This window comes from Alligator mississippiensis, chromosome 1 (genome assembly GCF_030867095.1).
Source record: "Alligator mississippiensis isolate rAllMis1 chromosome 1, rAllMis1, whole genome shotgun sequence".
NCBI classification, from domain to species: domain Eukaryota; kingdom Metazoa; phylum Chordata; order Crocodylia; family Alligatoridae; genus Alligator; species Alligator mississippiensis.
Window position 1 is genome coordinate 354,023,238 of NC_081824.1, and position 20,160 is coordinate 354,043,397.

The following is a 20,160-nucleotide window of genomic DNA, read 5'->3' on the forward strand; positions in this document are numbered from 1 at the left end:
TTTTTCTCCAGGTGTGTTTCTCCCTCCCCCGCTTCACCTCCTCCAGTACAATTTCTATGTGAGAGGAAGATTTTTGAGTGCCTTTACAGACTGTTCTTCTTTACCTTCCTGATGAGGAATTTGGAACAAATTAATGGAAGGCCAAGAAAAAACAGAAGCACAGATCGACTTTGCTTTTTTGAGGGAAGCTAGTATGCTTTATATGACATATAGTCTTGCTGATTTAGTAAAGATTTGGACACAATCTCTGTTTGTGCCTGACCATGACCTGAACTTAACAGATCCCAAAATCAGGAACATTAAACTAACAGAATTAGTCTTTGTTTTGGTTACCTTGTAGATCCTCTAAAACTTCACAAGCTGGATCTATATACTACATGTTACATAAGCAATACTAACGCTTCTTTATCCACAGAAAAATGATGATTACTATGAATCTACATTCCCTCTAAGTAGGGTGACCACCTTTTTAAGATATAAAGGTGGGGCACATGCATACCTACTAGGGCTCTGTGAAATGGCACCGTTCCGTTTCGCCTTGAGTTTTGAGGTTTTGACAGAACAGCGTTTCATATTGAATTTCATTTTGATTCTGTCTCGGCCGGGCTGAGCCGACTCGAGGTGATTCAGAAATTACTCGTTCGTCAGGGCGGGCTGGTGAATGGAGAGGCTGACAAGGTTTAATGGTTGTAAAAAACTTTACTTACGTCACGGGTGGCTGCGATGGAAACAGTTCGGTCGTCTGGACAACAATGTGAGTTGCTCCAGCTGGTGAGGCCAATGCCAGTAAATCCGTCCATAACTCAAGCCGGCGGGAAAAGGGTACGTCTGGGACTGCGTTCGGCGACGGAAAGAGGGATCGATAGGTGATCAGTCTATTGACCAGCTAGCCGCAAGTCAGATCTCTAAGAGGCACTCTGCAGCGTGCTCAAAGCTCTTCGACTTGGGCAGAAGTCGCGCTAGTTTTTAAACGGCCAGCAAGCCAATTACCAGTCGCCACGTGTGAATAATTTAGCACTAGCCAATTGCGGGGCACGAATTTGCATCCGAATGGCGGGAACTCTTTGCACCGTGCATTTCTGTGCTGCAAAGGGAAATGCATCCTGCAAAGACAGCTGCAAATTGGCGGGAACTCTCTCCTGCACGCGGGTTCTTTATGCAGCAAAAACCCTCGCTGTGCAAGAGGCTCTCATGTGACAAGAAAACTCCATAGCGCCGAGGCACCAAAATCACTGGGTCGTGACAGATTCAAAACTGCTGTTCCATTTGGCTTCATCAAAACAGTCAGGCTGTTTCAACTCTGTTTCAACATTTGGCTTGATCTGCCAGGGATGGGAAGTCAGCCCAGCTGGGCTGACTTCCATCCCCAGTGCTATGGTTGAAATGTTTCGACTTTCAAAACGTTTTGACTAGCCTCATTTTGTTTCGAGGCTGTTTTGAAGCCCTTTGTTTCATTTCGATTTTGCTGTTTTGACCTCAAAATGAGTTGAAATTTTGCACAGCCCCAGTACCTACCACCCACCTCTGCTAGTGGCATGGCCAGAGTGGAGCAGGGGCAGATGCAGGCTGCACACTGTGGGCTTGTGGCTCCCCGCCCTGCTGCTCTCCCCCTGGGACCCTGCACTAGTCACGTGCCCCCTGCCCAACCAGCAGCAGCATGGGGCACAATTCCACACTGCTGCCACTGCTGCCGGGTGGGCAGGGGGCGCTTCACCATGGCAGTGCAGGGCTCCCAGGGGGAGGGCAGCAAAGCAGGGAGCCCCAAGCCCACAGCTAGCAGCTCACATCTGTTCCCACCACAGACACAAATCTGGGGGGGACACATGCCCCCATGCTCCCCTGGGGTTGTGTGCAACAGTGAGGAGCTGCCCCCCCCCCATGCCCTGCACCCCCTGGACGAGGTGCCCATGACTCTATCCCACTTCCCACCCGGGCCCCATGCACCGCCCTGGCTGGGCAGTGTTCCCAGCCCCAGCTCCACTCCCTCCCTCACCATCGGGACTTCAGTCTGCCTCCTCTCCCACCCCCGCATGCCCTCCCTCCCACCCTCTTTATGCCCTCTCCCTCCCCATAGATGTACCTTCAGGGAGCTGCTCTCCAAGCTGCCTGGCTGTGTTCCCAGCCATGTGTGTGGGTGTGCACGTGCACGTGATGCCCCCTGTGTACTGCTCCCAGCAGCCCCTTGCACGCTGGAACATTGCCAGCCTGAAAGGGGAAACCCGCCATTTCCCATAGATCCCTGCATGATGCTGTGAATCCAGGACAAATTCTGTCTCAGAGTCATGCAGCCCAGGACCTGGACTTGCGGTTCTCATTCTGGGACTGTCCCACCCAAGTAGAGACAGGTAGTCACCCTACCTCTAAGGCCTCTGGTCTATTTTGTGTGAAGCATGGGATAATAGGCAAGAACATATCCAATTAAGATTTTAAGAAAGAAATCATAACATTTGTGAAACGTCTAAGCAATAACAAACGGTGCATAAGGATTAGTGCCTATTCTGCCTAGGTTTTATGGAAGACCAGGAATAATTCATTTGTTGGCTGTTCTAAATAACCTGTTCAGCCCTTAAATTTTCTCTCTTTTTGTGCAGGCATTTTCAGATTCTTAAATTTTCTAAAATTGTGTGTTAAGATAACTCTTTTTGTAGTATATTTGTTTTTTCTTTCCCCAGGTATTTTTGGGATGGCCTTTAAAAGTGAACTGCTGATCAAATGTCAAAGTTGCATTAAGCACCTATTAGTGAGTCAAACTTGAGCGTCTCACTCCCACCCACAGCCTCCTGGCCCTGCTCCACTAATCCGTATAAAGATAAATTTTAACTAAGTTTAAAAATATCAAATGGGATTCTTATTGTAGTCCTTCAAATCACAGATGCCCTGAATTTAAGAAGTATCTGATTTTACTTAATTTTAATTTAAGAACAAAATAATAAAATAAAAATAAATCTTTATTTATATATATAAAATATGTATGCATATAAAAACTTTTATATATGTTTTACTCAAAGGTAAGATGCAGGCCATTTTAGAAGAAATATTTCATTTTTAAAAGTCTGTCATATTTGAAGGAATATGCTAAATAAGATGAGATGCACCAAAATTGTAGAAGATAAGAAAGAATATATAAAATGTCAGTTGAAATATATTTGCGTTGAATACTACCCACAGCTTGCTTAGAATGGAATTTCAGTTCAGTGATACGAGGTTAGCTCAATTTACAGTTTTGGTTTGTTGTTTCCCTTTAAGCATTTTTTACCTTATTCTCCTTGGTCGGCATCCCTAGAAATGTCCTGAACTTGAGTCGCACTACAAAGAACTCAAACTCTATGAACATGGTCTAGAAAACATGGCAGATGTTCTCTTCCTTTGTGGCAGTTGAATTTCCAAGACAAATTTCTTCTCTTTTGGTTTTAAGAAGAGAATCCCACCCCCCATGAATAAAAAGGGGGAAATTACCTACTCTTATACAGAGTACATTTTCTAATAATTAACTGAAAACAATAATTATTATTCAATTCTTACTCATGATCAGGGATCCAGGTTGTCTCTGGTAAAAAATAAAGAATTCTCTGATAAAAAAAAACCTGAAAAATTTCTGATAAAACCCCTAAAATCTGTATTTAAAATAAAAGGCCCCTCACTCCCTGCATAACCCTATGGCCCTGCTGGTGCCCCTCACTCCACCCTGCACAGACCCCTGGCTCTGCTTGTACTCCTCACTCCCACCCACAGCCTCCTGGCTCTGCTCGTGCCCCTCATTCCCCCCACAGCCCACCCAGCCCTGCTCATGCCCCTTGTCCCCTATCCACAGCCCCTTCCCCACCCAGCCCTGCTGAAGGGAGCCCCCAGCTCCCAGGGCTATGGGGCCAGGGACCCTGGTCTGCAGCCCCCTGCCCCAGCAGGAGGCGGTGGCTGCTGCAGTGAAGCAGAACCCAGCTCCCCAACAGAATGCTGCAGGGTTGGGCAGGGAGGGCAGCTTCCTGCCACTGCATGCACTCCCAGGGGGGCAGCAAGGACCCATGCCTACCAGATCTGTGCATGGGGCAGGGGTGGGCATAGGCTCCTGCCCTGCTGCCCTCCCCCAGAGCCTCAGCAGCCCAGTGGGTGCAACCTAGTGTGGCAGGGCACAGTGGGGTGGCGCAGGGATCTCCCTGCCTCTGTGAGCTCTATGCTGCCCTGGCGATGTGTCCCCTGTGCACGCGGCAGCAGCTAGGGCAGTGGTGCAAGGTTGTGTTCATCAGTGCTGCCGCACAGGCAGGAGACGCCATGCCAGAGCAGTGTGGAGCTTACAGCAGCAAGGAGATCCCCATGCAGCCCTGCTGTCCCTGCAGTGCCAGATTGTACCCACTGGGCTGCGGAGGCCCCAGGGGAGGGCAGCAGGGCAGGAGCCTGACCCTGCAGCGGGCAACCCACTCTTGCTTCCAACCTGCGCACTGGTCTGGAGGAAATGGGCTCCCTACCCCTCTCCCAGGAGTGCATGCAGCAGCAGGGACCTGGCCCAACCCCCTGCCGCCCCCCCAGATGAGGGGCCCATGGCCCTGTCCTGCTCCCCTGTATTGCAGCCCCAGGCCCCAAGCCTCACATACTGCCCGGCTGGGCAGCATCCCCAGCCCTGCCCAACTCCCTCCCTCCCTTCCTATGGAGGCCTCAATCTCATCCCCCAGTTACCTATGGGAACTGCTCTACAGGCTGCCTGGCGGCCATGTGCTCCCTGCCCAACTACTCTTCTCCCACTCCATCCCAGCCCCTTTCAGGCTGGAAATCTGCCAGCCTGCTGAGAGCTCTTTGCAAAACTGCAAAATCCATGGGTTTCTCTCTTAAAAGAGAAATGCACATTTTCCTCCGGTAAAGGGGAGGAAATCCATGTTTTTCTCCATTTTTCTGTGGGAAAAGGAAAACCTGGATCCCTACTCATGATATACTGTGTATGGAACTGGCCTACTAATAATACTTTAGCTCTTGAGAAAAAAACCTCATGTAGTACCCAGCTTGAGTAGTGATTAGAGAAATGAACAAAGGACAGGATTCTCCCCTGGAGTTACTGAGTGGCTGAGGAACTATTCAGGGGAAGATGGATCTTCCTTCAAATACTGGTAGCTCTCTCTGCTCCTGCTTCTAAGGGGTACTGAATGGACTGGAAGTCCTACAGAGCTGGAGGGCATCTGGTTGCACTCCTTCTTCTGCTGTGCTCTCTCTCTGCCCAGCAAAGGTGCTGTATACTTCTGAATAACTTCACTAATTCTTTTTCCTCACCTTAGCATGGGGAAACCTCCACAGCCCCAGGGTAAGGAATCTTTGTCCTTTCCTGATAAATATCTTTTAAGCACTTTCCAAACATTAACTAATCTTAAAACAGCAAGGAATCCTTTCATTTCCTTTTTCTTGTGTAAGAATATATGGGGGATGGAGGGCAAGAGACATTCGCTGCTGTCATTAAAATATATTAATAGATTTGCCACTTATTGATTAATTCTGTTACGTTAGTTGGATAGATGGAATACTTGGATGTAAGACTTGAATGGAACATTAGTTTTGACTTTTGTCTCTAAATGTCAATTCTTATATAAAAAACCATGACATTTCCAAAAGCCTAGCATTTTGTGTATTATCGCCTAAGTTTCTCATCAAAAGCCTAATTCTGCAAGTCTTTGCTCACAGACATCTAAGCTAAGTCTCTCCTCCAGTTTATAGGGCGGATCTTCTGCTTTTTTTCATGCTGCTGGGAATTTTTTTCCTGTGTGGGCATGGCTGGGTTAAAACATAGGCAAGCTCCAGTCTTGTGTCCCATACAAAAGTATGGAAGTCCTATGCCAGGACTTACATGCTTTTGATTTAATCCTCACCTTTCTTTTTTATTGTATAAAAGCAAGTTTCTAGCCTCATAGAATCAGAGAAAATGTCACAAAAGTAAAATCAATGTAAAAAGTATGTCTACTTGAACCAGCTTGGGACAATAGGTTTGAGAGATGCTAACTAGTCCCATGTTCAAAGACTTGCAGCTCTGGACACTTCTTTCCTTACCAGCACTACTTAGCAGAGGATTCAGTGGCAGGAAACACAGTACAGTAGACCCAAAGCTATCAAGTAGGCCCACTCTGACTCTGGAATAGGTACTGGGGACTCCATCTGCTGCTACTCATCTCCAAAGGGTGTTTCTCAAATGGGTGAGGGGCTCTGCTTCTATTCCAGGATGTACAGAATCTCCTGTTGCTGTTTCTCCTTGGAGAGAGGATGATCTCCTTCTTTTTCCACTTTATAGTAGGTGTAGGGTCACAGAGAAGGGGTGAGGTTTCTGGGGACCTGAGATATGCATAGATCCCCACATCACCTTTAGGAATCCCAAGTAGTATTGTTGATTCAAGATCCTTAATTTAGTGATTAGTCCAACAGGATCTGTAGGACTATGTCAGCTGTGTTCTCCATTGTCCTTTTAGAGTTTATATTATAACAGCATTACTACTTCTGTTTTCTAATGCTGGTAGAAAAAAATCTGTTGTATTTCACTGAATTTATTCTACTGAATAAAACAACATATAATGGACATTGTTTGTTTGTTTCAGTGCCTTTAATAATAACAGTAACCCTTCCTACCCTCGGAAAATTAGATTTTACTGCAAGGCTCGGAGTTTTCTCAGGTAAATGGTAAATTAAAGCTTGTCTGACTGACACAGACATGATTGTGCATGAAAAAAAGGAAAAGAAAAGAGTTCAAAATATTTTCTTTGGATGTTTTCTGTTTTAACCATGTCAATGAACCTAGGGAATAAGGTTAAAAAATAAGGCTAATTAGTGGATATCTCAGTACCAGGCACTGTATAGTACAAAGAAGACAACAGAGTTAATGACAACTCTTAAAACAGGATGCGTGTCAAGCTATTCAGGGATCAAAGATATAAGACAGCCGAAACTGCTCACTATGGAAACTGAAGTAATTGGCTTGAGAAGCTTCACAAAAATATATAAAGCAGATGCTCACACATGTTATTGGATAGTATCTTCAATTTTGTACCAGAAAGCCTCAAAAAGGTGAATCTTGTATAGATGAGGTTTCTTCTTCAGTTCAACTCTTGAGATGGTTAGAGCTAAATATTGCTTGAAGTGACAACACATCAGGAAAACTAAATATCCACTGGTAGAATACCTGGATCCTCATATCTGATCTTTTCTAAAGCAAAGTGAGACACAGATATAGACAACTTCAGTGGGGAGATTTATATTATTACACAAAGGCAATGACTGAAATAACCACCTTGAATTCCAAAGACCTAAATCTATCTTTTGTAGGTTTGAGGGAAAATGGGCCTACTCCCTACCGTGTTTAGCCAAAACGGAAGGTTGTGATCACTGATGGTTTCAACTTCTTTACCTTTCTTAACAGTTTCTAGAAGAGAAATGTTAGTGTGCAGCCCTGTAAGAAATTGTAATGTTTCAAGAGGTACCAGTGAGATTAGTGCTGCCTATTATGTACAGTATTTGTTATCTGAATTTCTATAATGACTACAAACACCAGAGAGGGATCTGGGCCCTCTGAACAATCTAGTCGCCACTTTTGTTACTCTTCTGGTTACAATGGAAGAAAGGTCAGCAATAAATAAATAATAAAGCATGTAGTTGCTAAGCAAACAAAAACATCAAAATACTACTTTAGAGCTGTGGTTTTTTGCTTGCTAGTAAGAAAGTGAACCTTCATACATCAGTTGACAATAAACACTGAATAATCTATTTATCTTGGCTACTTTCTTAATTGCAGTAGAAATGGCCTCAAAATATTTTGGAAAATGTATCCTGTGTGAAAAGTCTGTTAACAGTTACCCAGAAAAGGTGCTTGTGACCTAACTTTAAATTCTATCAGGGAAACAATGCCACATGTGGCAGTTGTGATGCATTAATTAGAGTTTCAATCCATTGACTTAGCATAATGGAAGAAATTTTGTTGAGTTACATTAGGCATGAATATGGTTCTTTTTTCTTAGTGAGACTTAAGTCTCATTAAAAAGTTGTGCATTGAAAGAGTTCAACTTAAGCTGATTTATTCAAACTATTAAAAAAAGGGCTGATGGGCTGTTCTGTGTTGTTTGGTCAGGCCACTGAGTAGGAACAGATTGAAACTAAACCGAAATAAACCAAGAACAATAATAACAACAAGAATGCTCATAGGAAGTTGTGCCAGGTTAAGACTGGTTTTAGTAGCAATTTCAGTTAAACTCCCTTGTGTGGAAGAAGGCCATGGCTAACCTTTGCACTAGTTTATTGATGTGACTGCCGGTGTTACTCCCTGCCTTCTAATTTGTTAGCAGCTGACAAAGGCATACCCATCCCTACTAACAAAACTGAGTGTCTTTGTTATCTTGTCAGTATTGAACAAATGGAATGTACTAAAAGTGCCAATGCTTGGATTTAACATAAATGTTTTGTATGTTGGAGAACTGGCAGTAATTCTTTTCCTAATTGCTTAAATCAGGGGTGTCAAAATCATCTGGCCCCATGGGATGGCTAAGTGGTGCAGGGCTGGTTGAATGGCACTGGGCCGGTCCCATGGACCAGATTGATTCCACATCCCTACCCATCCCATGCCGGATCCAGCATATGTAGCTCCTGCTCTGACCAGCCTGGGACCCAGCTGGAAGAGGCTCTGCATCCTGGGTGCTTAGCTATCCTGCTAAGATCCCTGCCTCCTCATAGCCAGAGTCAGGGCAAAAGCATGCTGGCAGGTTGACCCAGCTCTACTGGTCAGATCCAGCCCATGGGCCATGTGTTTGACACCTCTGGCTTAAACTGATGACAGCCTGATTCCAATCCCTTGAATTCAGACAGTGAGGCTGTTTACTTTAAAGCAAATCAGGCAGGTATCACTATGCTCATTGTCAGTCTAGAATTTTGAAAAGTGAGGGTATAGACAGTGAGGTGCATCATTCATCATCACACATAAAACAACCCATATTTTTCTCCAGTTAAAAATAAAGTAGAACTTTATTAATATCTGAGGGGCAGAGCTGTATGATTCAGTTTGAGACTGAAGCAAAAAACAATATAACTTAATTGGAATAAGCTAAAGACAATCTGCAGGGCTGTGAAATAGGAGTTTCCTTACTAGGAGAAGCTAACAGAGTGCAGAATGGTAGAACAAAGGCTAGCTCCATTGGTGGAACATCAAACCAGGAAAGAGGGAATTAACACACATGGAATTAAGAGTTTAGGAGGAATCGGGTACATTATCAAGAGCCATGAATCAATTGACTCTCTCCTCAGTTCCTGACTAGAAATGCTGCTGCCACTGCCAGGCAGCTGGTTTTAAACTGTGTGTGGAGCAGGAATCAAAGGCGGAGCGGGTGCAAGTGCACCTGTGTACCGCCCCTGGATCTGCCTCTCACTGTGCTCATGGTGTTTGGTGGTGTAAAAGTGATGTTGTAGCTGGGAGGGGCAAGGATTTCTCAGGGTGCTATACCTTTACTGGGTCAACTGTATAGTAGAATTAGACAAGCTTTCAGGTGAGACCTTTCACTGGGCCAACTATGTAGTAGACAAGCTTTTGGGTGAAATCTTTTACTGGGCCAACTGTGTAGAGCTGGACAAGCTTTTGGAGAGAGATCGTTTACTGGGCCAACTGTGTAGTAGATTTAGACGAGCTTTCAGGTGAGATCTTTCACCAGGCTGACAGTGTAGCAAGCAGTTCAACAAGCTTTCCGAAGAAATCTTTTACTGGGCCAACTGTGTAGTGCAGGGGCGGGCAATTATTTTGGGCGGAGGGCCGCTTCCTGAGTTCTAGCAAGCCATCGAGGGCCGCACGACAGGCAGCCCGGGGCAGATAAATGTTAATTTTCAAAATTTTAAAGGGGCCCCGTGGGCCAGATAGAATGGCCTGGTGGGCTGCATCTTGCCCACCTATGGCGTAGTACATTTAAACAAGCTTTCAGGTGAGACTTTTTTTACTAGACCAATTGTCTAGTAGTTAGACAAGCTTTCCTGTGAAGTCTTTTACTGGGCCAACCGTACAGCAGAGTTAGACATGCTCTGGGGCGAGGCTGGGCCATGGCTCCCTGAGGAAGCCAGCCTCAGGACCCGACTCCTTCACAACGGCCCCAGCAGAAGGTAGCAGCGCCTTGAGGAACCGGCCCTACCTCCCTCCACGTCGCCACCTCCCTGCACACGGAGCCGCGCGCCTACCGCCCCAGCCCGGTTCCGCCAGGGCGCCTCGCAGCGCCACCGGAGAGGCTGCTGGCAGCGCTCAGCGGCCGAAGCAAGGAGGTGGAGGCGGAGGCAGGTGCCGCAAGTCCCTCCTCTTCCTGCTGCTCGGGCTGTAGCTACCCCCCTGCTGCCTGTAGCTACAGGCGGCTCGGCGGGCAGGGAGGAGCCGCCGCAGTTCCCGCCCTGCTTCCCTCCCTCCCTCCCGGCCGGGCGCCGACATGCTGCGAGCGCGGCTGGGCGCTGGGGCGCTGCGGGCTAGGGCGCGGGTGCGGGCGCGGGCGGGCTGCTGGCGGGGCTGTGGCGGCGGCGGGCGGCGCTGGCTGCCGCCGGCGGGGCGGGACACGGGCGTCCTGACCTACAACAGCCTGAGCGGCCGCAAGGAGCCCCTCGTCGTGGCCCGCGCGGCGGCGGTCACCTGGTAGCGCCTTGCGGGGCTGGGGCGGGCGGGCCGGGGGTGCCGCCGCCGCCACCACTCACGGGCTGCGTCTGTTGCAGGTACAGCTGCGGGCCCACCGTGTACGACCACGCGCACCTGGGCCATGCCTGGTGAGTGCCGCGCGCTGCAGAGCCGGGGGGGCTGGCGGGCTGCTGCCGTTCCCGCCGGCCTCTGCCCGAGCAGCGCTGCTCCGCCGAGGGGCACCCCGGGGCTGGCAGGGACCTTCCTTGCGCCCCTTGCTCGAGGCAGGCTCCTTAGCCAAAAGGCCTTGATATAACCCCAGAGGTTTCATGCGGCAGTGGGGTCTTTTAGGGTATTCTTGCACGGCAGGAAAACGGCCCCGTTAGTTCTCCGGAAGCTAAGAAAAAATGGGGGCACTAAGCCAGTGTCTTCCCAAAGGCGCTGAGGTCTTCCCAGAGGCACCGCGAGGCTATGCAGTGCGCAGCAAGGGGGGCGAGCGGGGTGACTGCCCCAGGTGTCAAAGCAAAGGTGGGGGGAGCTGTGAGCGGCTCGTTTTCGGGGGGCGTAGGGATGGGGGAAGGGTGGCACCTGCCGCTGCGTGTGTTCTTGGGCAATCATTGAGGGGGCGTGTGCCCCCCTGGATGTGTACATGGGGCAAGGGAAGACTGCTGCTGCAGACTTTGCCCCGGGAACCAAACTTAGTTGGTACGGCATTGACGCCTTGCATCAGAGAAAGTTGTGCAGCCGCTGACCTAGAAGCTAAAAACAAAAACTCATGGTCTCGTGAAACGTGGCTCGTTTGGTTCAAAGGATCTTTTTTTTTTTTTTTTTCATTGCCACCCCACCTTGGAAATGAGTTTTGGGCAAGCACGTTGAGGTGCCCCTTTTCCAAGTGCAGCTTGGGGTGTGGCAGGTATGTGGTAGCATTAATGATCGGAAGAAACCAAATGAAGAGGCCTGTTCTCTATGTCAGGGTTTGGTCAGCCCTTAGTGAGTGGATACACCCAGTTTCTGATGGTGCTGGCAAGTCCCGGCTCAAACAGATGAGTTAATTTTCAGGGGAAGCATCTGTTGGGATGCATGAATGATTGTGGATTGTGCTTGCAGAACACAATTGGTGCATAACAGGGATGAGTTTGCTGTGCAGTTCAGTTTGAAACGCAGGACAAGAGTGGCTGAGAAGCTGGAGGTAATTTGGATTGACAAGAAAAATAGAGAATTGTGTTAACAGCTGAGTTCGTATTTCATTAACATTTAAGGTCACTTGCAACAGAGCAGTTTGTTCTTATGTTTTTGCATGTCTTCTAGTGCAGACAGACTGAAAGACACATAGGACTAAATTATTTTACTCTTATATAGAGTTTAGATGATGGTTTGCATGGGGTGGTTTGGATAGGAATGATCCTGCCTTAGGCAGGGGGTTGGACTAGACCTCTGGAGGTCCCTTCCAGCCCAGCTTCTCTATGTTTGTATGAAATCCTGCTTCATCTTTTACATACCTAAGTGGCACTTGCACAGCTGTGCGACTGCAATTTTTGGTGCTTAAACAGGGTTTGGCTTCTGTGTAGTTGTGACCTATACTTTCCTTGAGAGCATGTTCAGAAGGCTCCATGCTGTCTGTGAAGGCGCCACATTGGAACAGAAGCTCTTGGGCACAGATTTAATATGGAACAAGTTCCCAAAACTTATTTGCAGAGAAACCACAACAAGTTGGAAGAGGAGAAGGGTCCTCCTCCTTTGCCCCATAGGCTAGTGGTTAGGGCACTCAACCAGGTACTACGAGACCTTAGTTCTAGGCCTCTTTCACCTGAAAGGTGTTTGTACTTCCAGTGCATATTTCTTAGCAAATTGTTCCAATGACTAGGCCATAGGCTAGATTGGGGTGGGCAGTTATTTTGGGCGGAGGGCCGCTTACTGAGTTTTGGCAAGCCATTGAGGGCTGCATGACAGGCAGCCAGGGGCAGATAAATATTAATTTTCTTAATTTTGGGGGGGCCCCATGGCCTGAATAGAATGGCCTGGTGGGCTGCATTTTGCCCATCCCTGGGCTAGATACTAGACAGAGCAAACTCTAAACCTTCTATTAGGCAGACAGGAGGGGAGGGTATATAGGGCCAGTAGGAGGCAAATTAAACTAAAGGTAGGATGGTCAGCAATGTGGACATTGCTGTGGTCCCCAGTGGGAAAGAAACTATCAAGGTGCTATATCTGTTTTATTCAACAAATGTTATGAACAAGGTGCAAAATGGCTGTTGTAAGGCCAGAACACAGGATCTTCCAGGGTAGTAGCTATGTTGCTGAACTTCCTTCTGCTTTGTTTACCCCTTCTTGACCCCACATATCTTTCCTCCTTCTCTAGCCCTCTTCTTGCCTACTGGGCAGCCAAGGGATGGGTAAGGCATGGCCCGGTGGTTAGAGTTCTTTGCTGGGAAGTGGGAGATGTAGGTTTTAAGTTAAATTTATATGAATGGGGCCTAGAACCTGGGTCTTCCATGCCCTGGTCAAATGCCTTAGCCACTAGGTTATCAGGCTAAGGCTGCAAGGTCCCTCTAACTCCCCTGTTGCACTTCCAGCAGGTATGCCTAAATTTGTGTGGTCGTATCCTGTCACAGTTGGAAATTGAATCCAAATTCTTCATAAATGCCAAAAATTGCAGTTATGCAACTGTATAACTGCCCCTTAGGCATGTAAAGTTGGAATAAGATTTAGCCCTTCTGATCTGTAGAAGGGCAGCTCTTTTTATCACAGTTGACCGACCGATTCATGCTGCAAGAATTATTTCTTCCTGACATTTAGTTTGCTTACAGTATCCACATCTAGAAAAACAGCACAGGGCAGTTGGCTTGGTTTAAAAAGAACTGTTTTAAAGTTGATAAGGGGGGGAGAATTGAGTATAGCCTTTTGAAAAGCCCGCATAACTTTCCGTTCCCCTGATACAAATATTTCAGTTCCTTTTTCATTTATAAAAACCAAAGAGCATAAACTTGTCAATACTCCCCCTTTCATTAATTAACAGGGTCCTTTTACTCATTTCAGGGTTACTAACCTTTCTAACTCTTCGGATCACTCATTATTCCTACAGGAACAGGAGGGATGTACTTTTTGGGTGGGTACTGTGCAAATCTCCCTACATTTCCCAGGCCGCTTGTTTCAGTTTTGGTTTGGAGATAGCCTCCTCGATGGCTAGAGGTTAGTACACTGTTTGGAGCTTCTCTAGGAAAGCATGAACACATCAGGCCTCTAAGAGGGATGTGTTGCATAGGCAGAGCAGAAATTACTTTGGAAAATACTTTGATCATATGCAGCAGAGTTGCAACCAGCTTTACTAAAACTCGGCTCGATCCTGTGAAATGCTAAAATCTGTGGCTCCTGCAGAAGACCACTGGAACCTGCCAGTGTTCACTTGAGCAAGAGATCACGGTCTGCAGTATTTTAAATCAGGAGCTGATTACATCTTGCTGTATCTCCAAGGGAAGGTTGTTTTTTTCCTGCTCATTCTTAGCTCATGTCACTTCACTGGCTCCTGTTTCTGTATTAACTTTTGCTTTGTTATATTTCTGAACCCATTGTGTTGCAATTCCTTTTGCATTTTACATTTAATTGTTGGATGAGAGTTATAATACTTATTTCCATATATCTGTTTTAAATGCTGATATCTAAGCTCAATAAAATTGGCAGCATCTCATTATTTAACTCACAAAACTTAAATGTTGCTATATCCTTTGTGCATATTATAGCTGTTGTCATTTCCAGTTCTGAGAAGGATTTTAGGATTTGGGTGGCTAATCTGGGTTAGAATCAGGAAACAGTACAAGAATCATTTTCACTTAAATATGGTTTATTTTCAAGTATCATTTTTATCTGTAGTGGTGGGTTAGAAATGAAGCATGTTATATGTTAACTTTCAAATAGCAGTTCCTAGGAGTGAAACCGATTTAGGGCTGTTGGAATTTAAGCACTAACACTGGTCATTTTGAAAGAATAACTTAATATAACTGTTTGAGGAAAAATATTAAATGTACTGTATCAATAAATGACTACTCCACCAGCAATTAATTTTAGGTTCTTCCACCTACTTATTTTGGGGTAGTGGGTCTTAATTTTTTTATATTATTAATCCTATACTAGAACAGGGAAAACATTTTAGAAATTTTCTCTAATCTAGTGGTAATGAAAGGAAGGATGACTGCAGCCCTCAGAGACCTTTTTGTGATTTGCAGGTTGAGTGCTAAGATTTGAGAGAGAGCAGAGGTAAATGTTATTGAAGGGCATATAGCAAAACCAAGCATCTAGTAGCACCCTGGTAAGATATTAAAGTTGTACATTGCCAGAAGATGTATGAAAATGTAACTTTTCTGCATTCCAACATTAATATATATTGGAATGCAGAAAAATTATAATATATATTAGTCCCCCACAATCAAGTGCTAAATGTATATATCTAGTTCAGTAGAATATTAAAACATACATTTCAGTAGCTCACTTCTAAACTGGTATCACATAGACCTTAGCACATTTGAGTTCCTGTATTTCATGGTGTACAAGTTGATGGCAGTGCAAAAGTTGATCCCATATTTCTGATCCAAGAAGTTAAGTCAACTTTTACACCAGATCTATGAAAATCCTAACTTCTTCGACCAGAAATATGGGGTCAATTTATATCGGCTTCTGGATGCCCTCACTGTGGGCCAGGCAACTGGGAGACGGACACATATTGCTTGCAGGGGCTGGGACCGGGCTCGGCTGGCACAGCCAAGGCAGCACTGCTCTCAGGGCTGGGCTCGGTGCTTGACAGGTGTGGCCCAGGCAGTGGCACGTGCAGGGGATGGGGCCAAGCTGTATATATTCAAGTATATTGAATCTCAGTATTAAAGCTACCACCTTTATTTATCCTTTCCTTCCTTATCTCGGTTCCAATTTTTTGTCCTATTTCAGCCCAGGCATGGAGACCCATCTCTGTCTGTTCTCCCTGGTTTTTTTCTTGCTGAAGAATGGGTCTTAAGTTGTGCAGATGGCCTTCAGCAGGCCTTTTGCACCATGGGGAATTTCACACTTTTTGACTTTTTTCAGAATGTTTTTCTTTTCCTCAGTCTGATTTTCTTTTGGCTTCCTCCTCTCCACCTTTTTGTTATCATCTGTTATTTGTTTCTTCTCCTCCTCCCTCTGCACGCCTTTGCAGGGGGTATATAAAAGCACCCTTCTTCCCTTCTCTCTTCCTTTTATATAGTCCCTTTTGTCTCTTCTGTGAACTACACAACTCCAGTCTTTTCAGTCTTTCCCTGTCTGGAAGTTTCACCTTGCCTCTCTTTTAATCACAGGTTCATCTTTGAACCTGCTATATTCTGTTTTTGGTGAGGGTGGTTAGACCGGAGTGCTGCATCCCAAATGTCAGGGTGCCATTTATTGATAGAGATTATAATGCAACTATGCCTTCCATTTGCATCCTTGTAATTTGTTTGCTGTGTATTTATTAGAGGCTTTAATTGAACTGTTTAATATAACTGTCCACAGTGGTGTCAGTGTGTGTCTCTTTTTCTTAGAGCATTGGAATAAATTTAAACTCCATTCTTGTGTATGATAAACTTAGTTTACTCTTTCAAAGGGCAAAATCTTGCACTTGTCAGCATTGACTTTCTTATGAAATCATGTCCCTCAATTCTTTTGCTTAGTTAAGACATAATTGAAGTGTTAACTTGACTACTTGCGGTTTTCAGCTGCTTGCGGGTGTTAAATAAAAAACAAAAACAAAACAACAAGAACCATGCTTTACTGGAAGAAACAGCGTGTTACTTTGACCTGGCTCTGCAGTGTCTGTGTAGGTCAGGCACTTCATCAGGATTTTTTTGGTGCTTCTCTCCAATAGCTGATTCAGTTGGCTATTAGATAAAAGAGCCAGAAAAGCCCCAGCTAAAGCACACAGTCTATACAGATGTTGAGCGATTTGGGTCCAACTAACGTAATGCCTCTTCTGGGCATGTGCTGGGCTCGGTGTGGGCTTGGTGTGCTAAATTCATAGTAAAGCACCATTTAAAAATTTTTTTTTTTTTTTTTAATTTTAATGACTGCAAGTGGCCTTCATATCTTTCCTCTGTAGTTGTCTCTGACTGCAGGGCAGGGTTCTTTTTATTTGAAGTATAGCTTTAGAAGCTGCTGGTCAATTTTCTCCTGAAGGGGGTTCGTGAGACGGGCAACTAATTGGGAAAGATGTTGGGGAACTAATGCGAACAGTGTGTGTGAGCCAAGTTATGCAACAACACGAGGAGAAATTTTGCTGTCAGTCTGGTTCTGCTGAATCATTTGTGGCCTGTGAAGTTCATGTACATAAACACTCTTAAAATATATTGATTTTTTTTTTTTTCATTTTTTTTTAATACATACATCTGGCTTTTATTTTTTTTTCCTGCTTTTGCTTAAGCCAAGACAGTCACAGCTAATGAAGGAAGTAATGAGACAGAAAGGTGCAGAAATGAATTAATAATGGAAGTGAGATTATGGTCCACAGGAGGCATTCCTGAAAGAATGACATTGTTTCTTTTTGTTTTAAAAAGTCGCACAAACAACCTCATTTGTTTAGTATGTTGTACCTGCTAGGCTCAGAAAAGTGGTTGTTGTGCTTTTGTATAATGCCACTTATGTCTGTTTAGGAAAATCAGTATCAAAGGAGCTGCATTTATGTATTAAAAATATAAAACAAAAAAGCCCAACCCAACTCTTTTCTTAATTCTCAAACAGGTATCAATTTACTGACATGAGAATTGCAACCTGGTTAGAATCCAGCTTCTCCACTGGGTGATCCTAAGTGATTAGAAACCCAGGAGATGGGCTCCTTCCTTTCACAGGCAGACAAGGTTCTTGCCTGCCTATGTCCTTAGACCAACACGGCCACAACCTGCCTTCCTGTCACAGGTATCAGTTGTACCAGTTGCACTGTTCTGCCCATCTGCTTTACTTCTTGTCAGCACGTTCACTGTGGAGGTGTAAAAGAATCCTATTCTCAGAAATGCCAAAAGGTCAGGGTTTCTGCATACTTGCAGTAGTTTTGTTCCAAAATGGGATGGAGCTGCAAAGCAAGGGGGAGCAATGCAACCTTTGTGTGCGTTCTGATAGAGAAAGCCACAACACTGGTAGATCTAATTTTTAAGTTTTTGTTTTTTGACATTGACAGGATCCCTTTGATATGAGCCTGAGGTTCTGGTGTTTTGATGAATTTAAACCAAGTAGTCTTATAAATTAGGATTCTACCTAGCATGAGCTGAGGATTCATTAATATGACTTGTTTCTTAATATCTTGTGTTACATTCAAAGAACATATTTTAATATGGTGCAATTCCAGCAAAAATTAAAATAACTTCTTCATGGGAAGGTGATGTGGGCACTTTACATATAAATGCATTCATGTGATCCATGCAGTTGAGTGGAGGGACACAATTCTCTTTGTACAGTTGGTTTGTTTTGAGTGATGATGCTGTTTGTAGGATTCGGTGTGTTCAGTATGCTTGATAAAATGGAAAACAGATATTTGGGAATATCCTTCTGAACCTGGTCCCTCTGAATGCAATATCTTCAGTTTTCTTTGAAGTTGGTCAGAGCTGAAGATGTTCAAACCTTGCCAAATAGAGCCTTTTGCTGAGACACTATAATCATGGGTATAAGTGAAGGCTAAGGAAGGGAGGGATTAAATAAAGATGCGTCTTTGGAAATATGACCAGAGATTCTTTCAGTAGCAAATGGTTTCCTGGGGCATATCAATTATAGATGAACAAAGTCTGCGAATATTAATATAATTAATTTGTCAGGAAGTCCCTGAATAACTTTAAACAATAATCTCTCAAACCCTTAAAACATTGTTTCTTAGTAGCCAAAAAGATCTGTGGCATTTGTGTAACTTAAGGGCTATATATATATATATATATATATATATATATATATATATTTTAGCCCTTTTGTTTTTTAACATATAATTTTAACACAGTGATATTAATATATTTTGCTTACTTCTGTGTTGTCATTACAAATCTGACTCAGAATGTAATCAGGGTGTTAATTTTAGAAGATGAATATAGAGTTCCTACATATGATATGTATTCATTTGAAGTGCAAGACCTCTGCTTAACATTAGGATGGAAATTCTCTTCCATATATTGTTTTAAAGAGATGTGTGCAGCAAAAGAATTACTTTAGAAAAATTGATGTAATGTGTCACATGTGCCAGAAGAGGGTAGAACAGTTCAACTGAGATTTGCATAACTTTTTTTTTCCAGAATACAACTAGTTCTGGAAGATCATTCTATCTATGCATTGTGTATGTCTTAAAGGGCATTACTTATTTTTTTTTCCTTCTACTTCTCTATAATTGCAAAATTTGTATAGATATTGTTAAGTTAATCAGAGTTTTTTTTTTATAGACGTTTCAATATTGTTTGTTGATTGTATTATTGGAAATGACCATCAATACATATTTAAGTCTTTTGTTTTTCTCTTTCAGTTCCTATGTTAGATTTGATATAATTCGAAGAATTCTAACTAAGTTTTTTGGAAACGAAGTCATCATGGTGATGGGGATAACGGACATAGATGACAAAATAATTAAAAGAGCCAATGAGGTAAAGACTTTTATACATAATTTGATACCAGGTTCTAGCATTTCATATACAGTGAAATCTGGTTAATTAGTCTCTGGGATAACTTATCATTATGATCTTATTTATTGGTGTGCTGAATCCCTGCCAGTGTCCTATTGATTTGTACACAAAACACTTTGGCTAATTTGTCATCTCTCAAAGCATAATCAGTTATTTCCAAATGTACACTTGTACTAAATCTCAATGGAATTTGTTCCTGATAAATAGTTGGCTTAAGATGTCCTCCACGGCAGCTTTCATGCCACCTGATGCTGGCAAAGCATTGAATGCTCTTTAGCTTTTCTTGGCTCAACAAAACATAGAAAGATCCACCATTTTATTTTGCAGGATTATCTTGCTTTGGTGATAAACACATATAGAAGTGCAAAGCAGAGATCTTTGGCTGCTTGTGACAGAGTAAAATGATCATGTAATTCTTGCATAAAAATGCACCCTGCCACCTGTTTCCCCCATCACTGGCCCCACCCTACTGCCAGCACCCCTTCCCTCCCCCGCACCTGCGCACCACCTGTTCCTTCTGCATTCCCCTACTGCTACTTACCCTATGTGGCAGCTTTGGTTCTAGCTCTGGCTTGGGGCAGAGGACATGATGACTCTGGCCCTGGCCTCTACTAGGAAGTAGAAACAGCTCTAGCTTCAGCCCCAAGCCACACTTCTGGCCAATCCCTGAATGTAAGAAAAAAACTCATGTTCAGGGATCCTGATTTTTCTCTCTTTAAAATCATAAATTTTCTGACTTAAAAAAAATTGCAAATTCTCTAATTAAAAACCCCTCACTTGTGACCCTCAGCCCTGCCAGAGGATACTCCCAGCTGCCAGGGCTATGGGGCCAGGGACCCAGGTCTGTAGCACCCTGCCCCACCCAGCAGCACCTGTGCTGCTGTGTGTGGGAGGTGGTGGTTCCTGTGGCAGAGCAGAGTGCAGAGCCTGGCTCTT

The 20,160-nt window shown here is 44.4% G+C and overlaps 1 protein-coding gene across 7 annotated transcripts in view; it reads left to right on the top strand.

Moving 5' to 3' along the window:
• The first annotated feature begins 17,379 nt into the window (after positions 1-17,379).
• CARS2 (cysteinyl-tRNA synthetase 2, mitochondrial) overlaps positions 17,380-20,160 on the top strand; it is a 49,090-nt gene continuing 46,309 nt past the window's right edge. For 2 of the 7 annotated variants that reach the window (XR_009459202.1, XM_059721081.1), the window contains exons 1-2: positions 17,393-17,488; positions 19,068-19,185. Coding sequence is in view for 5 of the 7 variants with exons in the window: in XM_059721081.1 (XP_059577064.1) it covers positions 17,445-17,488; positions 19,068-19,185 (162 nt within the window). In the remaining 2 variants the exon portion in view is untranslated. Of the gene's footprint in view, positions 17,489-19,067; positions 19,186-20,160 lie in introns of all 7 variants that reach the window. The other 5 variants (XR_009459203.1, XM_059721083.1, XM_059721080.1 and 2 more) reach the window with 5 other exon arrangements.